Below are 21,541 nucleotides of genomic sequence, written 5' to 3'. Positions count from 1 at the left end.
GGGGATGCAATGCCAATAAGAAGAAGAAGAAGATCAAAAAATCTTGGCTCGACAGAATCCTCACAAAAGTTGTGAAATTTTCATTGGTCTTCAGGACAAACATTGTATTTCCAAATAGCAGGATTGTACATTTCACAGTTGCCAGTTGCTCTTTTAATTAAAACTCAATGTCCATTGAAAATGCGAGGGACACTGGTTCTGATTTTACATTTCAATTTGGTTATACAGCAATGCGAAAAAAAATGGTCCTTGACGGAAAATGAGCAAGAACGAAGCGTTTCCCGGAGACTGCTGCACTATGACTGTAAATAAGCTAAAGAACTGCCCATGACATAAAGATGGCAAATTTCTGGAGATTACTAAACTGATTTTTGCTTTAGAAGTGTTTCCAAAATTATTGTTGAAAATATTTTCTCAGTCATCATGCACATGAAATTAGGAATTTTTGAATTTTGTTCATTCGAACTTCTGTTCCTTCCATCTTTTGCTTATCAGACCTCTAGTCTTTTCACCTTTTTGTCTTCGATCTTCTTGTCTCACAGCCCATTCTGGAATGCTTCTGATCAGGCTTGTAAAATGTCATCTGCATGTCATTTGACTAATTTGTTCATAACTTTCTTTAGAAGCCAAATTTATACCATAATTTTAGATGTACTCATTACGCTTGAGTAGGGCTATATTTTTGTCCAAGGGTACATTGCTCTAAATATAACATCTGAGGCTGGAGAGTGAAAACTCTCCAAAATGTCACGTGTCATTTGACATAATCTCATTTGAATGACATTTTGCCTCCCGCGCCCCAGATTACATATTCACACCAATGTCTTGTTTGACAAAGTTGTAGACACATTTAAGCGCTATAAGTTCGTCATACATCATGATTTGATAGCTACCTTCTGGAAAAGTTCTGGGAAAATTATACAAACGAATGCAAATGACATTTTACAACACTGCTTCTGATTTTCGAAAATCTTTACAAGCTTCCAGCAGAGGTTATGGATACCACAAATTTCTGCAAATCGTTAATGGTTTCAAGCAATTTTTACTAATTTCTTTGAGGTTTATTAACTTTCAAAATTTTTCATGGACTTTAGCGATTCAATATCAAGAGATCGTACCCCTTGCGGACCATATTTCATGCGGGATTAGAGATGATTGTGATTCCATAGATTTCAATAAACCCTTTCAGGTTTCTTTTTCCCGTGGACTTCTAAAAATCCATTTAAACTAGCTATGACTATAATAAAATGCTGAAATTGTTGTAAAATTTGAAATATTCACATTTTCAGATTCCTATAACTTTTGTTTAACCTCCAAAAACTATGAGACACTTTTGGAATTGAAACGTAATTCCTGGGGTCTTTAAGAACAATCAGTGGACTTTTTTAGGATCTTAGAAACCTCTATGATTACTGTTTAAAGTCTGGATAACTTTGGAACCGCATCTGTCTTGCAAGACGATGCCTTTATACAGAAACTACATACCATAAACTGTCTAACGTTTGATGAAATTTTAAAGACTTAAAATATCAGACCTACCAGACAGTATTGCAACTAAATTGTTACTTATGTGATATATTCTTATCATAATCATGGGTAGGACAATACCTTGACTGTCCCACCCAAGAATATTCATGCGTAGGGGTAGGACATGTCCTACTTGTCCTACCCACTCCCGGCGTCACTGTCTATAATTAATTATATCCGTTGTTTCGCGCTAAGAGTCGTCGCCGTAAAATCTTTCCGTATTCTTTCATTATCGGATTCTCGAACAAATTGATGTTTCGGGAACAGTAGGTTGTTGGCCCAAGGCTCCCTATCCACCGGGATGGGGCTGCCATCTTAGGTATAGCTTCCGGGGAATAGCATTTCATACTCAGCCGCTGAATGCCAGAACAGACGCTGTTGGAGCCACACCTCCTTAGTGAACAGACGCTCGATCAGTCGGGTCAAATTTGTTTCAAGTCCTATCCAACACCAGGACTAGCCTAGTGCGCTTTGAGCGGCACACGGTCGCTTTGATAGGGCCTGCTTTCAACCACTGTCGAACCCCACCACATCATAGGCAGAACCCACAGGACGCACCCACTCACTCTAGCTGATGTCAGAAGGACAACAGTGCCCAGGCTACACTCCCAGCTAAGTACGCAACCCTTGGTTGGCGGTCAATTGTCATCGGAAGACCCGTGGAAGCGTAAGTAAGAACAAAGGAACGGTGAATTATTTTCTGTGGTATTCGAGGGTATTCGAAAAATCACGAGGAATTTCTTTTGTTCCTTCCCGAATTTCGAGGAATTTCCCTTTGGAAATTCGGAGAACTTTTCTTCAAAAATTCAATAAATTTCCCCTCGGAAGTTCGAGAAATTTTATTTTGGAAATTCTAATAATTTCCCTTTGGAAATTCGGTGTTTTTTTTTAAACCCAGGGACATTTCCTATGCAAGTTTGGGGAATTTTCCTTTGGGAATTCAGGAAAATTCTTTTTGTAAAATCGGGGAAATTCCCTTTTGAAATTTGGGGAACTTTCTCTTGCATATTTGAGGAATTCCCTTTTATAGATTGCAGGAAAGTCCTTTAAGAATTTCTGAGATATTCCCATTGGAATTCGGGAAACTACTAATTGAAAATTCGGGGAATTTCTCTCAGTTTATATTTAGTTTCCCTTACTTTTAGAAATTCAGATAATTTTTCTTTAGAATTGTCGGAAAACTCACGGAATTTCCCTCTAGAAACTCGAGGAAATTTCCTTTAAAAATTCGGCAAAACTGGAAACTCGAGGAACATCCCTTTGGTTGTTTTTTATTTATAAATTCAAGGAATTTCCTTTTTGATATTTGGGTAATTTTTCTTTTAAATTTAATTATTATTTTGTGTTCTGATTCCAGCTGCATATTCTTGCCTATCTGATATCTGATGTCTTGGAAAAAATCTTCATATATTGATAAATATAACTCTATCCCAGAGAAGCAAGTCTTTCTGGTTTGTGTAAATACTCGAATTATTTTATGCTGCCGGCACTAAATCCGCAAAGCATTTATGCAGTAATCAAAATTTCACCAAACCATCGACAGAACAGCTCACTTGTTTTCGCTCCGTATAGTGTCATGCATTAGGTATTTATTATTTGTAGAGAATCTAGCTTCAATGAAAATCACCTATGGGCTAACGGCTTCGGGACAGAAGGTCGACGGACAATCGGTCGAAGAGACAAAAGGTCGAAGGGACAAAAGGTCGAAGGGACAAAAGTTCGAATGGACAGAAAGTCGGGAGCCCAAAATTTAAAAATCTATAATTCTGTATACATGACACCAAAAGTCAAGATTTGGCCATCGTTCTCAAGAACAGTCTGTAGGTCGACTATTTAAATCGCTCAAAAAGGTATCTTATATTACAATTTCCTTGTGCCCAGATACATAAATTCCATTATAAAGACATTATAAGTTGTTGAAAACATGGCCCAATCTGACCCCTTCATCATATTTTTGCTTTGTATTGTTTTCAAGCTAGGCCAGGAACGAATTATACGATGCACAAAAGTGAGAGACTTAGGGTTATTATTAGACTCCAAGTTGACCTTTGTAGAACATTATAACGTCATTATTCATAAAGCACATAACATGCTTGGATTCATTAAACGTTTCAGTTATCATTTCAATGACCCTTACACGATAAAAACACTCTATGTGTCCTACACACTTAGTTTTTATTTCTGCAGCTCGGCAAAAATCCGCACAGCCGTGCGCCAGCAAAATAAAAAACTGATATTCCGGCAAAAATGATGTTTGTTAGCTGATTTTCGGCAAATTATTTGCTGGTTTCCAGCAATTTTGACAGAAATCTCGGCAAAAAACATGTTTGCTGGGGCACGGCTGTGCGAATCTCGGTAAAAGTTGACTATTTCGCTGATATCCCGGTAAAAAATTAAGTGTGTACGTCAGATCAATATTAGAATACTGTAGTATGGGTGACCAGACACCCTATCAAGAAGTCCACTCAAATCGAATCGAATCAGTACAAAAACAGTTTTTGCTTTTTGCTCTTACCGTTTTGCTTCGAATTGCCGGACGCTTCGAAAGCCGGACACTTCAATCGTTATTTGACTTTATTTACCATCTTAACAAGTATTTCTTGGGTTATCAATGCAGGGAACGATTCTTGGACTTGAAACCATTCTAACAAATGTAAGTAATTCGTGATTTGTGGTAAAAACTTGAAAATTAGAGGTTAAAGTTGAAAGCATGTCATAATCAACGGTGAATTTCGTTTTTCTTAGAATGCAGCTTAAGACTCAACATTAGAAAAACTAAGCTCATATTTTCTATATTCTATCATTTGCAAGGGGTATTAGTAATTTATTAACATAGTATGATAGCATTCTTTGTCATGAATTAAAGAAATTGCTTGGGAATTCATAGCTTTATAATTTTTATTACAATTTCTGAATGTCCGGACTTCGAGGCAAGTTTTTACAATTGCTTTGATTTTCGGACATGCTGAAAGGATGTTAAATAACTGTTTATCAGTTAAGTTGATTGAAATCAAATGATTCGTATTGAGCAAGCATATAGTTACAATTTCATTAGATTTGAGTTGCTACACCCCAAAAGGAACAATGCTTGCTCTCAGCTTTTCGATATATACTTATACACATATTGTAAATGGTATGACTTTATTAATTGCACACAAGTAGCAAAACTTGCCTTCAGTTTCTAGTGAAAGGTTGTCTTCAAAAGTATTTTTTTTACCGTTCACATTTTTGTAGAGAAAAACAAGTTCGAAAAACTAGCTTTTTTAACAGAATTGTATAAAAAGACGCGTTGTGAACGACTCCCCGTCAAGTAAAAAAAACTCAACATTTCTCGGACACGCCCGGATTTATCAATCCGCATGAATTCATTATTCCAATCGCTCCTTTCAATCCTTGATTTCCAAGAGCAAACTGAAACGGATTTCAAAAGTCGCATAAATACCACTAATTGCAGCTTACTAGAAAATATTTCATTACTCACAGACACGTCAAATGTCAAAAAGCGTTCTACCTTGGGAAGAGAGAGGAAATTGTATGAATGTATTAGATTCCCAATGTTGTATATTGCAGTTAAATGCTCCCGCTTGGTTTCAAATGCTGTTTTTTTGGTAGTCCTGGTCAATCTCGGAGCAGAAACTTCAGATGGTACACACAACCGGGGGAAGCCAGATTTCCATACAATCTGCATATAAACCTTACATTACGGATTTATATGAATCGAGAAATATGAATGCTGTATCCTAGTTGTCTCTGAACGGGTTGAGTTGGCTATTTAAAGATCAATATAGCCAAACTCGAAGTGTCCGGAAATTCGAAACAAAAGTGTCCGGAATTTGAATCATCCCGTATACTGTGTCCGGATTTCGAAGCACGCGATGTTCAATGTTTTCGATTATATTAGCTATGTCGTGCATACAAAATGTCATTTTCAGTACACTACAGCAAATTCGATAAGTTAATCTTGAGAGTGTGTGTTATCACTCAGTGTCAAGTACTTATTTCCATTTGTAATATTGAACTGAAAATTTAGCAGTGCTTAGGTGTCCGGACTTCGAGTCGAAACGGTAGAAAGTTAGGTTGGTCAACCATACCGCTTCCGTCATATGAATCTCGGTGCCTACTAATTAATATCGAAACACTTAAGAAAAGAAGAGAAGTTGGTTGTGTAACATTCGTTAATGGTTTAATCTCACATCAGATAAAAGCAGAAAGCCTTCTGTCAGGCTTGAACTTTTATGCACCTACGCGTACCTTGAGAAATCGTGACTTATTTCAACTAAATCTGCAACGCACATCCTATGCTAAAAATGGACCGCTCAACTCTATGATGAACATATATAATAAATATTGTGAGGTCATCGACATATCAATGTCTAACACGCTAGTGAGGAAAACAATGAATAGTATTGCATAATAGTTGTCTAGTGATTAAAACAGATAGTGTTTAAGTGAAACAATGTGTTTGTAGTCTACAATGCTTGACGAAATAAATAAATAAATAAATAAATACTATGGCTTTTCAATTTTAACCAATTTTGTAATTTCAACCTTTTGTCCTTTGGACATTTTGTCCATTCGAGTTTTTGTCCCGTCGATCTTTTGTCCCTTCGACCTTTTGTCCATTCGACCTTTTGTCCTTCGACCTTTTGTTTTTCGATTCATCGGCGATAACGATAAATTAACGATTAACAATTTTTGTTGAATATTTTGACGTGCATATGCACAGCACATGTTCGCAATGGACAAAGTGATATTAATTTTGCGAAAAAGAATGCATGTGTCCTGGTGGGACACTAGTCTTGGTTTACCCAATCGTCACATGTGGTTCACTATTGTATATCCACAGTCATAATAGTAAAAGGTTGTGGGCTCGAGTCTAACCAAGATACGTTCACTTGTCATAAGACGAGTTTGTACAATCCCATTTAATTCCACCACTTATTGTACCTTGACAGATACGTATTTCGACCTCAACAGTAAGGTCGTCCTCAGTGTCTCGTACTCGACTCGACAAGACACTGAGGACGACCTTACTGTTGAGGTCGAAATACGTATCTGTCAAGGTACAATTAAGTGGTGGAATTAAATGGGATTGTACAAATTCGTCTTATGACAAGTGAAGACATTCCACTAAAAAGCTCAAAATAATTTTCTTAACAAGATACGTTGATTCTTTTTCGCAAATGTGTTTAAATATTTCGAAAACATGCGAATGCATACGCACAGTCTAGATATTTAACAAGAACAAAAAAAAAAGCTTCGAACTAATTTCAATCATTAATCTTGAATTTCATCTCCAACAGAACAAATTGAAGCGAGAGGACGCCTTCGCACGGCTCAATCTAGCCAAGATCAACCAGGAATGGCGCACCATCCTGCGCAACATCAAGTGCAAAGAGCTGAAGAACGAAATCGAACAGGTGGAAAAGATGTGCACCGAGTGCATCGAGAACAAGAACGGCATCATCCGGCGGCTGCTGTGCGATCTGGACGAATCGGAGGAAATCTACTCGACCATGCTGCACGCCCACATGGAGAAGATCGAGAAGATCATGAACATCCACAACGATCGGCTGTCGTTTCTGTCCAATTTGTACGAGATCGAAAAGAAGGAGATCATCGAAAATTATGACCAGGAAATTGCGCATTACAAAAGTAAGAAGTTCGGACTGCAGAAGGAGCTGGAGTGTGTATTCTACGGACTGGCTGAACGATCGAGGGTCGATCGGAAGCGCTCCGAGGAAGAGCACATGCTAAAGAAAGATGAGCTGAAGAATTCGGTAATTGTTACATTTGCATGGCTTTTATTTAATTGCTTAATTCGGTGTATGAGAGACATTGCGATGCTGGTGCGTGTGAAGTTTATCCAGTGGGTGCGCTAAAACATGATCGTTTCATTGTCCCAATCGTTGCAATTGGCCTGACCGCGGTCCGCAAGACACATAACAAACTTCATCGAGTAATCGCATTTATCTTTGAGTTTGTTGTCCATACTAATCATGTGAAAACACTCCTGTATGGAGTCCGTGTAGAAGTCACGCAGATCGAAATCCCTTAGATCCTTCGTTACCACGTGCAGAACTTTGTGTTTGTCAGGAAATCCTTCATTGTTGGTCATCTTCATTTCTTGAAAAAAGCACTGCATCATGCATGCTCGATCACGTTCCGTGTTGGAGGTTCCATTGCCGGAAGAATTGCTGCTTGGTTGCATAAAATTATCGCGGTCACGGTTGTATCGTTCGTTTTGTTGGGCGCTGTATCCGTAACCTCCTTGCGATCCATCATTGTAGTACTGGCGTTTATATCTTCCATACTGATTCCGCCCATCATCCATTCTTCGTCTTGAAGGACCGTAATCATACTCTTGATCGCGATCATTGCGTCTTCCATTGTCCTGGCGATTTTTACCATTCCCTCGGCGATCATCATTGTTTCTGCTGGAGTCCCTCCCCATGCCCATTTGTTCACCATTTCGTTTCGTGTTTTCCATTTGACCTCCTCCAGAGACCTGGCGTCGAACGTTTCCATCGGTGCTTGTTTCTCGATCCTCGTCGCTGTCCGAATTCAAGTAGGATGAATCATAGTTCTCATACTCGTTGCTGCTTTTGTTCTCTGATTCCGAAGAAATTCGTTTCATACAGACGCGTATCACTTTTCGTATCTCATCGCTACTTGGACCATCCTCGGTACGGCATTTGAGTGCCCAAGTATCATCCAGAAGCGATAAAACAAGAATGATCGAGACGGCAATGAGGATCGAGTTTGGGAGAAGCCGATGGATATCCATGGTCGAACGTCTTGTTATTCGCGAACTCTAAACATTGCGCACGATTTGGAGGACTTATTACTTTAAACTAAAACTGTAGCAACTTTAAGCTCGATTGAAGATCAAGTGAACTTAATGCGCTAATCCAACACGGATTTTATAGTTACGAATATGGACATTGATTGATATTTCCGATGACCAATTTATGTAAAACTTCATCGCTAATTACCTTGGACAGTTATATAATAAGAATGAATGTCATCGAGACGAGCCAGCCCAGGGATGAAAGTCTCGCTATTCAAGACAAAACAAAAAGAATGAATGTACTGACCTTTGTTATTTGATTGAAGTGCACCAATTGTGCAACGGAATCTATTACACAATCTGTTATACGAATTGTAGATGATACTCAAGTTGGAAATGATCACCAAAGAACGCGAACGACACATGGAACGCCTCTGGAAGGAATTTCAAAAGGTGCTCAACGCTTATCTTCGCAACACAGAAGAGTACCGCAATGAGTACAGCAAACTGCGCGACCAGGATGCGAACGACACGCGTCACATTCAGAATCATTACATCGAGGTAGCTCGGTTGAGCGAACTGATCTCCAACCTCCGGCTGAAACTGGTCACTATCAAAGACGAGCACGAATTCAACGTGAAACAGCTGCAAAAGACCAAGATGGAGCTGCAGGAGCGTATAAGGAACATCAAACAGGAGATGGAGATCGGCTTGAAGATGGACGACGACAAGTTGAAGCAACTGGCCGTTTGTGGGCATGGCGCGTTGAAGTATTTGCAGAATTTACTGAAGCGTGGAAATGCTATTCTTCAAATTGCGACATTCTGCAAAAAGTTTGAAACGGAAAACGAGAGCCTGCTGCCATTTGTACATAGTGCCGTTAAACGGCAGATGTTCGAGGTTGATGAGGACGAACTAAAGGAACCGACTACGGAATTTGAGGTATTTAAGAAGGACACTTTTGGGATCGCAAAGAAGTTTGAAAACTTCTGGATGAGATTCAATAAGGCTCGGGTGGACTGTGCTTGCTTACAGGAAGAGAAAAAGCAACTTCTAGAGGAAAATGAGAGATTGAAGAATCAACTGAAAGAGTATCTGATAACGGTGAACATGAACAACGGGGGATCGCTGGAATCAAACGAAACGCTTCTGGCAGAAAGACCGAGTTCAATGAAGGTTGAGAAGGTGATTCATATCGACTTGAAGTTGAAGGCTGTTCGGTTCAGCAGGAATGGTAAACGCAGACCGGTGACTTGCATCGAGGGGAATTTGAGCAACGCTATCCGGAATGACAAATTGATGGAGATTCGTAGCAAACCAAATCAGCTATACTCATTGATACGTCAATCTACTTCTTAAAAATAAGTGTTTTGTCGAATAATTCGTAATGACAATTTTATAAAAAATAACTTTATGTGAAACAGATTTATGCCGTATGAGGCAGCCAATGGAAGAATATTATCACTTTTCAATAACAGTTTTTGAAACACGATCGAGCACGTTTTTTCAGAATATAAAAAATATATTTCATAAAAAAAGCTTAATCTTAAAACATTACTTCACAATAATGAGTTAGTGGCGGCACCAAACGATAATAAAAATACTGAACTTCTTATACAACTAATCTAATAATTTATTTCAACAGAAAGAACGATCCCTCGTCGTGACTGTCCTCGAATGACTAAAACAAGATCTTGTTACTGGCATGCTTCAAAATAGCTCAACATGCTAACGGGGGACTGCCACGATCACTGGTCGATCGGACGCCACAAACGACTGCGTCCTGCGAATCATGAAATCCGGAGCTTTGCGATACGTCGGGGCTATAGCCTACAAATAAATACTCGCCATAATCAATCATTTTTTGGAATCAACCAAATCCACAACTCACCTGTAGTTTGGCCTCGACTATGCCTTTATTATCCTCGGACAGCTTGATCTTCTGTCTGGCCATGTTCAGCTCTCGATCCAGCTTCTTTCTTTCGTCCTCCAACTGCCGTAGTTTTTGTTCTGCTTCCTTGAATCGCTTTTCGTTTTCCTGTTGCATATGCTCAAACTCAATCCGCTTCTGCCGTTCCAGTTCCAGGAGTGCTTTCTGGTCTGACTGTAACTGCTCTAACTCTTCTCGCTTTTCCCACTCCTCGGCTAATACTCGTGCCTGGAGTGCCCTCACAATCTCTTCGTCCCGTTTGGCTTGAATTTCATCCTCCAACATCCTCTCCAAGCACAGCTTTACATCCTCCAGCTCAGCCACCCTACGTGAGTCCTCCCGTGCGACCGCTTGGTATTGCCGTGCCTGTGATTCCGCCGCAATACGAGCCAGCTTCTCCTGCTCCAACTGCACGTTGGTGTCTTCCAACTGTTTGAGGTGAATACTGCGCAAACGTTCCTCTTCTTGGCGCTTTCTCAAATCCAGCTCCCGTTGCTGTTTCCTCCGGTTAACCGTATCCCGCTGGAAACCCTCCCGCCCGGTTGAGTACGTTATGGCCAACTGCAGCGCCGATATCCACTGCAGCCGTGTCTTGTGATCCTGGGTTCCCAAATCGTATGCGCGATCACCCGAGATTAGGGTGAACTTCGGAATGCGCTCAGTCTTACCCGAGGAAGATATGCACGGCTTGACGTTGAACTTCGAATCTAGCGCTATCGTCCCGCATACCTCCCGATCCGTGTGATGCTTGTAGTACGTCAACTCGCAAGGCTGAAGCACAAAGAAGTACTCCCGGAAGGTCGGCAGCACGTATCCCCTCCTGTACAGATAACCCTTCTTGATCACATCCATAATCAACGTCTGGTAGATGTCCCTGATTGCTTCGCAGATGGACGCCACGTAGTCGTTCAGCTTGTCGAAGTCTTTGAACCTCAAAATCGCTAGGAACTCGCCGAATTCCAGTCCATCGTCCCACTTTTTCAAGTAGTCATACTTTTCCTCATTGTTGTAGTCCAAACCGAGCGAGTTCAATAGTTGCCTCACGACGATCAACGCTTCCGAGGGGTGGATTTTCACCGTGAAAAGGTTATCGTCCAACTCATCGTTGAATAAGTCGGCCATCATGCAGAATATTCTGAACAACTGGTAAGTGGCCTCCTCCGTGAAATAGGCATCCTTCAGCTGGAAGTCCTTGTGGCAAACTAACCAGCACACCTGAAAAGTGAAATCAAATTTAGTGAAGATCTATTAATATCTGAACGCAAAATGGATAAACACACCTCATCAATTTTGCCTTCATAGTTGCGCACGGCCGACAGCGGGAGCTCGTTAGATATGGATGAGAAAACCTCCTGCCCGAGGTAGTACAAATAGTGATCGAAGTTTAGTGTTGGTGTTGACCGGTAGTGATCGAGTCCACGTTCCACGCCGTACAGATCCAGTAGGGTGGCGATGTTGGCTGTGAGAACCTGGAAGAAGAATGAGAATAAATAAACTTAATAGAATCCATGAAGGATTATCATTTAGGCATCAATATCAATATATTTGGACTGCAAAATTGTGGATTGGAGCGCCCAACATAGCTATGGTCCCCAGAAGTTCCTATCTCACGCTTCTACGGGTCGATGACAAAAAATGCCAGTTAAGAATTGTGTACTTAGCTGGTAATGCAGCCTGGGCACTGTTGTCCTTCTGACATCAGCTAGAGAGCTTCGAGCGTCTCTCCACCAGGAGGTGCGGCACAAACAGCGTCTGCCTGGAAACCAGCGCAGCGGCTGATTAACAAAATGCTGTATCGCATCAGCTATACCTAAGGTGGCAGCCCCACCAGCGCGATGTACGTAACGCAACCACGGTAAGGTAGCTAACTGAAGCCTCCCAAATACCACGAAAAATGGAGATAGAAGAAAAAGAGAACGTTATTTTTGGCAACCGACCCGGCAACGAAATAAGGACTATGAAACTCGGTACCCGGAATGTCAGGAACCTGAATAAACCGGGACGAGTGAGCCTTCTGGCTCGTGAACTGCATAAAATTGGAGTGAATGTGGCCGCTATTCAAGAAGTTCGATGGCCTAGATCCGGAGAATGTGTCTTCAGAGCCGTGGACCCCACGACCAACACTGCATTGAAATATAACATCTATCACAGCGGCGGCGAAACCAGAGCATGGTGTTGGTTTCGTATTGATGGGAGTCGATCCAAGGAGCGGTGAGCACAACAGCACGAGAAGTGGTAGGCACTGTACAGAGGCGATCCAGAACGGGTTTGTTTGATGTGGAGTGGCAGAGAGTGACAGAATAGAGATAGGTACAAGGAAGCAAGAGCAGCCGAAAACGAACCCACCGCAGTAAGAAAAAATCAGAAGGGTTATATACAAGACACGACCGCCCAATGTAAATTACGTAAAACTGGGGCCTCGTTGCGCATCCCCTTTCGACAGCTATTTCGTATGGCAGTTTGCATGGTTTTCTCGTATTTTCACTTGATCGTGGACCTCAACTATCCGAGGCAAGGCTGGGAGCTTTATTTATTACAAGAATCAAATTTACACTGTAATTACCAATATTATCGATGCAGACAAAATCAAGAACATGTATGCACTTGTCTCAACTACGTCGCTCGACTGAAAAGTCGCTGGTCGCTGGCGACCCTTTCCAGTCAGAGTTCCAGCGACGCAGGCAAATTCCATGCGTCACTAAAGAACCAAACTGGAAAGCGCTCGATGGTTGAGCGACGCGACGGTCCAGCGATGTTCCAGCGATGACTCGCATAGACAAAAATCAAATTGAGTTCTAGTCGTCTAATTGGTAATCGTCAAGCCTTAGAGGTCGTCGGGTAATCCGCTTCGGACGGCTGGTGACTTCTGAAGGTAGTATTGATGATCGATGAAACTCGCCATTTGGTGATGGATGTACTTCTGGAGTCGTACGATCAATTGCAGTATATTGGCTTTCCCCGGCAAGCTCGAACTTGGCTGTAGTCAATGTATTGGCTCTTCGTGTACTAGTAGTAAGATTATCTCGACTGGATGTACTGAGGAAGCTGTCTGATACTGACTCGTTTTGACGATCATTGTTGTCGAACGAATTTGTAGAGCTTTGGTATCCACAGAATGTGGTAGTGTTAGCATCCCGTACAAAATTTTTGCTTTATCGATAGACTGTATCACCCACTTGTATTTGGTAGTCACGATCATTCAGAATCTCCGCAACCAACCCTCCGGTCCATTCCGTAGTGCTTTCTTGCTTCAACTGCGCAAAGACTGATTGTCCGCGTTGTAGATTCAGCAACTTCTGTGCTGTTCGGTCACGATAGAATTTCGACTTCACCTTTCTTGTTTCTATCTCATCTTTGACTCGATCAGCATTGACTGGGTTAATTTGTAGTTGATGATGAGGGACTGGAAACATTCCTTTAGTTTTCCTGCCCATCAGTTTCTGCGTTGGAGTGTACTTGGATTGGGGTGTGTTGCGTCATTCCAGAAAAGCCAGCCATATATCCTTCCCTTCATGTAGAGCCTTCTTAATAACGTTCTTACCGATCTTGACTGCTGATTCGGCTTTTCCGTTCGTCTCATGATGGTACGGAGCACTGGTGGAATGCTGGATGCCATATTGCCCCATCAGTTTCTTCCATTCTGCACTGGTGAATTGTTTTGCTGAATCCGTGATTAATTGACGTGGAATCCCAAAGCGACTGAAGTTTCGCTTCAAGCAGTCAATCAGCGATTGCGTTGACAGGTTACCGACAACGTCTATGTCAAAAAAAAAAATCGAGAAATGGTCGACCGTTATCAGAAGAATGTACTTTTTGCTAGCTGACGAAATTTCTGCAAGGTCCATCGATACAATCTCATAGGAAAAAGACGCTCTAAATGGCTTCCTTGGATTGACACGGTTTGAATTTATTGCACGCCTCGCCCTTCTTGACATAGTTTCAAATATGATCGTTCATGTTCGGCCAATATACCACGAATCGCGCCTTCCGCAATGTAGCTTGTCTATGTAGATTTTTAGTTCTCCACACAATTCGTCTTTCTCGGTTTCTCGTTAATATGCTGCAGCAGTGCGTCTTGTATCTCAATTCTCAATGTGCTCCAAGGTGTTCACTTCCTCTATCGCTTTCCAAAACGGATCTATTTCTTCGCTGTCCGATGTCTGCTCCGAATTCACGTTCCAAGAGAGAGTGTCGGCTAGAATCAGTTTACTTCCTTTCACGTACTTTATTTGCAGATTGTACCGCTGAAGACTTAGCAGCATCCTCTGAATACGCTTTGGGGCTGTTGATATCGGCTTCTTGAAGATAGTAAGAAGATGAAGATGGCCCGTCTCTACTACTACTTGCTGACTTCCAAAAATATACTGGTCGAACCTATTACACGCGAACCGGATTGCTAAGGTTTCCTTTTCAATTTGGGCGTACTTTTTTCCGTCTTTGTTAGTATCTAGGATGTTAGTATATAGTATTCGAGAAGCGAAAAGAATAGGTTTGCCGTTTTGCATTAAGACAGATCCCACAGCATAGCTACTTGTGTCACATTGGATCGTCGTCTCGATCCCAGGATTGAAGAAATTGAAAAGCTTCTCTACGATGCTTACCCCAAGACCAGGTATCCCCGCTACCGCGTCTCGAAGTTCGACACTCATCTTGGAAAGTAGCGGGATGATCTTGGACATGTAGTTCGCAAGGCCAAGAAACCGATGTAGCTCTGCTGCATTGCTAGATTGTGGCATGTTGCTAATGGCAATTGTCTTACCTGGATCCGGCTTAAGACCATCCTTTGTTAAAACAACATCTTCTTTCTGTTTAACTTGGTGCCAGCTTGTCGACAGCGCTTCAATAAAGCAATCATTTTGACGTTATGATTCTCTATCGCTTCTGCTTTAGTTTTTCCTGTTCAATAACAAAGTATATCATCCACCAATACTCCGATGCCCTTCAATCTTTGTAGTGCTTGGGTCAACTTCTGCTGGAAGATTTCTGGTGAGCATGATAGTCCGAAAGGCAGACATATCTGCCAAACGGTGTTCGGAACGCTGTAATTTTGCTGGTTTTATCACTAAACTCTACATGCCAGAAACCGTTGAGAATACCTTCGCTTCGTGTAAATCTGGCAAAATTTCCTCCAGGGTCGTCATTTGAAATTGCGGCCGTTTTATCACTTGATTCAGCTCTACCGGATCAAGGCAGATTCGCACTTTGTCTTTTCTTACGGCAAATACAATGTTACTCGTCCATTTGGTAGGTTGATCCATTTTTTCGATTATCCCTCTTTTCTCGAGATCATTTAGTTTACTCTCAAGTTTTTCTTTCAAAAGCACTGGAACTCTTCTTGGTTCCTGTTGTTTCGACATAGCGTCATTCATCACCATAATGCTCAATTTACCTTCGAATTTGCCATCTCCACTGAACACTTCATCATATTTCTTCGCAATTTGGCAATGAGGCGATATATGCCTGGTCACTGGTTTCGAATAAAACTGGCGATACTCAAAATATGAAAATTGTTGGATACGATATTTAAATACTCATTTAAAAACCGAAATTTATTTCCCGGTGGTGATGATGCCCTTCTCGATTCCATCTGTTGGATTCGACTTGGTGCGATTAATGCATCCCAAAGTTAATTGCCTCTTTTTTTGGCGATTTAATGCTTTGAAGCGGTTCATGCAAATTTTCAATAGTTTAACGTTGATAATCAAAAGTTTCAATGAAATGAATATAACTGGCACATTCGTTGAGAGTTTTTGCGTCGATTGGTATATAAATCTTGTTGGGATTTCTCGTCCGTGGTATGAGCGACACGAAACGATTGCCGACTAGCTTTCTTGAGATATCGAATCAAAAGCACAAGCAACATAATGTAAAAGCACGAATCATCAAATTGGGTTTATTACTAACACATTTTTTCAATAATATCAAAGCTTCACCTAATCTTCTCCCTAGTCTGTCTCCTAGCTCTGGTTTTGATTATCTTCCCGCAAGCTACATACTCAAGCCTGCCATTCTGGGTGAATCCCCTCGCTACTTACAAGCGTCGAGCATCCGACGCTCGTATCCAACACGCAAGGCCTTCCGCGCTAGAGCGAGTGCATCAGTCTCTATTGGCTGCGTTGACTCGGTGACTACCCTGTCTTCTGGTCAAGCGTTCTTGTGACACTTACGTTTGGTGGTGTCCTTCTTGTATGCTCTACTACTACTGTTAGGCACAATGAATGAGACTAGCCGAGCTTGAACTTGAGACTAAACCGTGCCCACGCCTAATCGTTCTGATATCCGCTGAGCGGGAGCTGAAGAGTAAGTTTTAGTCTTTGCTTCGAATGGATTCCCGGATTTTCACTTACAATTTTTGTGCAGGTGATTCAGGTGCGACATTTCTCGTCCGTCCCATGTCGTGATGGTCCTACGAATTGAAGACTGCTCGACTGTGGTCTGTGTACACGCCCGTTTCAAATCACTCAGAGACTGAGTGAAATTGTATTGCCGTCTCTTTTCTTCTCATGAAAATCTTACTCATTTTTCGTAGAAAGTTGAACTACTCAAAATTTGAGTAGTTCCACTTTTTGCGAAAAATGAGTATTAGATTTCCGTGAGAATAAAAGAGACGGCAATACAATTTCACTCAGTCTCTGAGTGATTTGAAACGGGCGTGTAGATCAATTTCTACGGTGTAACTCGTGATGGCTGAATGGATTATGTACCTGTCTCACCAATAACGTGCACTTTGCCACTTTTCGCCACAATATGTTTCACGGTGGCTTACCGCGAGATTTGTCGCCATTTGGGTGATGACATACTGACGCGTCGAGTGATGCGGAGCGCGTCCATGCACTCGTGAAGCAGAATATCAGCAAGAGAAATTCTTTTGTCTTGGACGCGTTCCCGCACGCACACGCGTGAGCATGTCATCGGCCATTGTCATGGACCTTCACCGTGATTTTACACTCAGTGGAAATGATGTGTGATGGTGTGCGTGTTGAAGCGATGATCCGTGATGCTAACTTTGAGCAAACTAATTTAACTGGTGGCTTTAACTTCTAGTCAATTTCGGCTTTTCCCTTCTGGTGTTTTCGATTTAGGGACACAGCTAACTTATGCATTTACAGTTCAATTTTGTATCAACATATTTTGTAATACCTAGGCTGAATATTCCAACGTAAAAATCTCAAATAGATAAGGGTGCTATGAACGTTAAAATCTCACATAATTTCGTGACGGTTCCCAATTTCCAAATTTCCTTTTTACATCCTGTATCCGAGTCTTTCCCTTAGATATAGTTTACGTCAAAAAGAATACCTTCAAACATGCATGCACGAGTTTCTTCGAAAATTCTTTCAGGAATTCCCTTGAAGCTTTTTTAGAAATTCCTTTAGGAATTCTTCCGGAAATTCCTTCGGAATATTAATAACAAATTTTTAGGAATTCCTTTTATTATTCTTTCAGGAATTACTTCGAAAATAATTCCAGAAATTTTCGAAGGAAATTCTAAATAAATTTCCAAGGAGTTATTAAAGAAATTTTGGATTGAATTTGCAATGAAATTCCTGGAGTAGTTTTAGAATACTGTTGTAAAGGAATTTCCAAAGAGAATTCCTGAAGTAATTTTCCACTGAATTCATGAAGGAAAATTCAAGAGCTCCGTTAGGTATTTCTAAAAGAATACCTAGAGGAAAAATTTAAAGAAAAATTTCAGAGGATTTTAAAAAGGAATCGCTGGGGAAATTTTCCAATTTATTTCTAGATCAATTTACCGGAGGAATCCCGAAGAAAGTCCTGGAGATATTTCAGTAAGATTGCTGAAAGCATTTCTTCAGGATTTTTCAAAGACATTCTCGAATGAGAATCTGGAGGGATTTTCGAAAGACTTCTTGAAGGATTCTCGAAGTGATTCCTAAGCGCCTTCAGGAATTTCAGAAATGTATTAAACTGGAGAAAAATCAGTTTTTCATATAAACTTTGGCGTATATAGTCAGTATTAAAGCCCACCATAAACAAATTCTATGCTTCTTCTTGGCTTTTTCTTCAGTTGTGAGGCGAGTTGCTTGACAGCTTATGCCCTATGGTATACGCCTAATTTATTCTTGTATTAAGACGTGTATTTCCCTGATTACCCCGAAAATTCCCTGCTTTTACCAGGTTGACACAAATTCCCTGATAATTCCAGGCAGTCGACACCCTGCACACCTGCAGTGGACTGAGGCCATCCCACTAACACAGTGAGGAACCCCACTGTTGACTGCCCAGCAGCTAGAGATACCCCATTCATACACTACGCTTACAGCACAGTTCAATAATAGATAACACCCTAGAAGTAGCCAATTGACCTTTCTGATACAACACGGCAGACTACGCTGGGCTGGACACACTGATCGTATGCCGGAAGAACGTCAAGCGATGATAATATTTAGTAGAGAACCCGAAAAGAAGCAGTAGGCTTCGTGGAAGGCCGCGTACACGATGGTTTTTTGCTGTTGAAGAGTACCCGAGGGCGCTCAACGTTCATGGCGACTGGAAGCGATTGGAGTGTCCAGTGGAGAAGGATACTGCATTCGGCGTAGGTTCATCGAAGAGCAGTAGCCCATCAAGTATCAAGTAAGTATCAATATATGTAAAAACAATGATATTCAAAACAAGCGCTGTGATCACGTTTGTGGTACCACTTCCACTGGTTGCAACCATCCGGCAATGAAAGTTTATATAATTTAACAAAACTAAAAGCTACCATCACTTACCTTCAATTTCGACTTCCCAACGAATCCTGAGCAGTCCTGTTGCAGAGCGCGAAACGCATGCCAGATACTGTTGGTCACGTTCTTCAGAAGTGTCGTCATTTTTGCTAATCGCGTACGTGCCCCGGCGGCGCGGTGCTTCTATTCTTCTATACAGTGCAAAGTAATCGACGGTCGCGCTTTGGTTAGCTTGGTATCACCCTCTTGAATCGGACACACAATCGCAGTTTGTTCAGAGCACAGCACTTTTCATTTCACTTGCCCGCGTCACGCACAGCCCATCAGTTAGGGGAATGTGTTTGTTTCTGTTGTAGTCATTATTCCATTCATTTGTTTTTGTTCATAACTGAAACACTGCTAAATCGGTGCTATTTTTTCGTCACTCACTTACAGAGAAGAAACCTGGAGACAGCTAAGAGATGGAAAATTCTCACGATTAATGAAACATATTGTTCGTTTGCGCACAAGGTAATCTCCCATAATTCGAATTCGGACACAGCAGTGTTGGACAACGGTGGAAAAATGAGCGATCCGTAATTAAATTTGAAATCCAATATGCCTATCTGATGCGTTTCACACAGAGCATTATCACGAGTATGAACTGAACTTTTACAACAAATACCTGGAATCAAACTTATCTTTATATTTTTGTGAATGTTCAGTTAGGTTATCGTAATTCACTGGAAAAAAGGATCGTAAACGACAAAAATTGAAATGTGGAAGCAACAGCCTGTGCTTCAAAATCCAAAATAGAACATAATCGATTATTTTTTCTATACGGGATCTGTGTTTGCTTTGCAAGCGATTAAAAATTTTGGGATTTCTAATCAAGTCATACGAAAGGCAAAAACTTACAAAATATGTATGGACATATTTTTACCAATTTTGTTGCATTTACACACTTTTTATATAGTCAGCTTTAAATGCAAATTTATTTAATAAAAAAAACAATAATAATTATAATATTGGTAATTTTACAATTTCGCTTTTTCGCTGGAGCATTTATACTTCCGCTCTGAAATACGTGAACATAGAATGTCTGAAACTCAAAGTGTTTTAGAATGAGCACTGTTTCGGCTAGGTTAATTTTCATTATCTTCTTGTGATTCACACATTTGCGCTTGAATTATTCAGTCCAGCGAGCGATGGTGGCTCATTGTAATTATTTTTTTTTATATTTAGAGCTATATTATTGTTTATCTTCCATTTATTTGTAACTAGCAGACACGACGAACTTCGTTTCGCCTAAAATTGATTTTTTCTCTGATTAGATCTCAAGTTATGAAGAAATTGGTGTTTCATTTGTATGGGGCCCCCCTTTTCAAAGCGGGGAGGGGTCTTAAACCATCTTGAGAACCTTCCCCGGCCCCAAAAACCTCTGCATACAAATTTTCACGCCGATCGGTTCATTAGTTTCCGAGTCTATAAGGTTCAGACAGACAGAAATTCATTTTTATGTATATAGAGATAAGATATAGATTTTATTTTTAGATCTATCTATTTTCATTATAAAAGTAGGTTTCTATTGTAAGATTTTAAATTTATATCTTATCAAACCAAACCCAGTGAAATATATTTTCGATTAGGAAAATCAATCAAATATCTCTAATAATAATTTCCGCATAAAGGTCATAGCATCATCTCTAATTAATTCGTACTAAATTGCAAACAAGTTTCTGATTGGATTACCAAATACATCATCGACACCCAGAGCAGACATCATCATTTGCTTGATTAACTCCATCACGTTGGTTGGTTGTTTGCTTGCTTGGTGGACACCAGGAATAATCTGCATGTATCCGGATAGCATCTCGCCAATTTCCACACAGATATGGTCAGCTCTTTACCGCCTACCAATCTTTAGCCGAACTCAAAGACCCCTGTCGCATTGCGGTCGCCTTGACCTGTCTATTAGTGATCTATGTAGTCAAACACAACCGGCAATCACAGTTTCATTCGCGGAGGTGTTAAGATTCGATCGATACTTGATCATGATCATCGATGCGAAAAATGTTGTTTATTTCACCATCTTTAACGAATAATCAAATACTTCAGACGCTTCTGTGCTTCAGTTGAGTTCACATCAAACAAATTACGTACAATATGCAGGTTTATTGAGCAAACAATAAACATAAAAAATTTAAACTGATGATAATCAGAGTTATTGATATTATTATCTAAGAAAGGAGGAATGACAATGCTGCATCCTGCCATCAAGAAGGTAGCCCTTTCTGCATGTATTAGGCGGCCTACCGAAATTTCATCATCTACAAAAGTAGAACAAACGGATGTATTCAATGTTACAAAAAAATTTACTAGGTATTTCTACTAAGTTCATGAAGAAGTTCGAGGTAATGGAAGAAATTACGAGAGTGTGAAGCTGTCCAGTACCACGGGCGAGAGTGACCGATCGGTTAACTAAGGTGAAAACTTTGTTACAGAAACGTACGTCGGAAAAGGATCCGGAAGGTGAGGAACATGAAGATAATCTGACATTGAGTACTACTCATCAGATGACGAAGACGGAGATTCATAAGATGACGTAGGCTGGGAATGCGATAG

General features: G+C 40.7%; 3 protein-coding genes across 9 annotated transcripts in view; 1 reads left to right on the top strand and 2 right to left on the bottom strand.

Annotated features, from left to right (window-relative positions):
* The window catches only part of LOC134225929 (dynein regulatory complex subunit 2-like), a 40,067-nt gene extending 30,353 nt beyond the window's left edge, over positions 1 to 9,714 (top strand). For both annotated transcript variants that reach the window (XM_062706373.1, XM_062706372.1), the window contains exons 2-3: positions 6,831 to 7,307; positions 8,696 to 9,714. In XM_062706373.1, the coding sequence (XP_062562357.1) occupies positions 6,957 to 7,307; positions 8,696 to 9,676 (1,332 nt within the window). In that variant the 5' untranslated portion in view covers positions 6,831 to 6,956 and the 3' untranslated portion in view covers positions 9,677 to 9,714. The remainder of the gene's footprint in view (positions 1 to 6,830; positions 7,308 to 8,695) is intronic.
* LOC134225933 (general odorant-binding protein 71-like) lies at positions 7,310 to 8,403 on the bottom strand. Its single transcript, XM_062706378.1, has one exon. It carries the CDS (start codon positions 8,312 to 8,314, stop codon positions 7,406 to 7,408), a length of 909 nt encoding a protein of 302 aa, XP_062562362.1. The 5' UTR covers positions 8,315 to 8,403; the 3' UTR covers positions 7,310 to 7,405.
* Positions 9,715 to 9,838: 124 nt separating the features above from the next.
* LOC134225927 (switch-associated protein 70-like) overlaps positions 9,839 to 21,541 on the bottom strand; it is a 49,247-nt gene continuing 37,544 nt past the window's right edge. For all 6 annotated transcript variants that reach the window (XM_062706366.1, XM_062706367.1, XM_062706368.1 and 3 more), the window contains exons 2-5: positions 18,983 to 19,391; positions 11,528 to 11,716; positions 10,209 to 11,462; positions 9,839 to 10,147 (exon numbers count right to left, since the gene is read on the bottom strand). In XM_062706366.1, coding sequence (XP_062562350.1) covers positions 10,046 to 10,147; positions 10,209 to 11,462; positions 11,528 to 11,716; positions 18,983 to 19,081 — 1,644 coding nt within the window. In that variant the 5' untranslated portion in view covers positions 19,082 to 19,391 and the 3' untranslated portion in view covers positions 9,839 to 10,045. The remainder of the gene's footprint in view (positions 10,148 to 10,208; positions 11,463 to 11,527; positions 11,717 to 18,982; positions 19,392 to 21,541) is intronic.

Source organism: Armigeres subalbatus, chromosome 3, assembly GCF_024139115.2.
Source record: "Armigeres subalbatus isolate Guangzhou_Male chromosome 3, GZ_Asu_2, whole genome shotgun sequence".
Taxonomy (NCBI): domain Eukaryota; kingdom Metazoa; phylum Arthropoda; class Insecta; order Diptera; family Culicidae; genus Armigeres; species Armigeres subalbatus.
Note: the sequence above shows the minus strand (reverse complement) of the source record. Positions and strands in the feature narration are given on the sequence as shown.

Bases quoted from the DNA above. Each gene is read 5' to 3' on its own strand.
- LOC134225933 (XM_062706378.1), bottom strand. From the start codon at position 8,314: ATGGATATCCATCGGCTTCTCCCAAACTCGATCCTCATTGCCGTCTCG.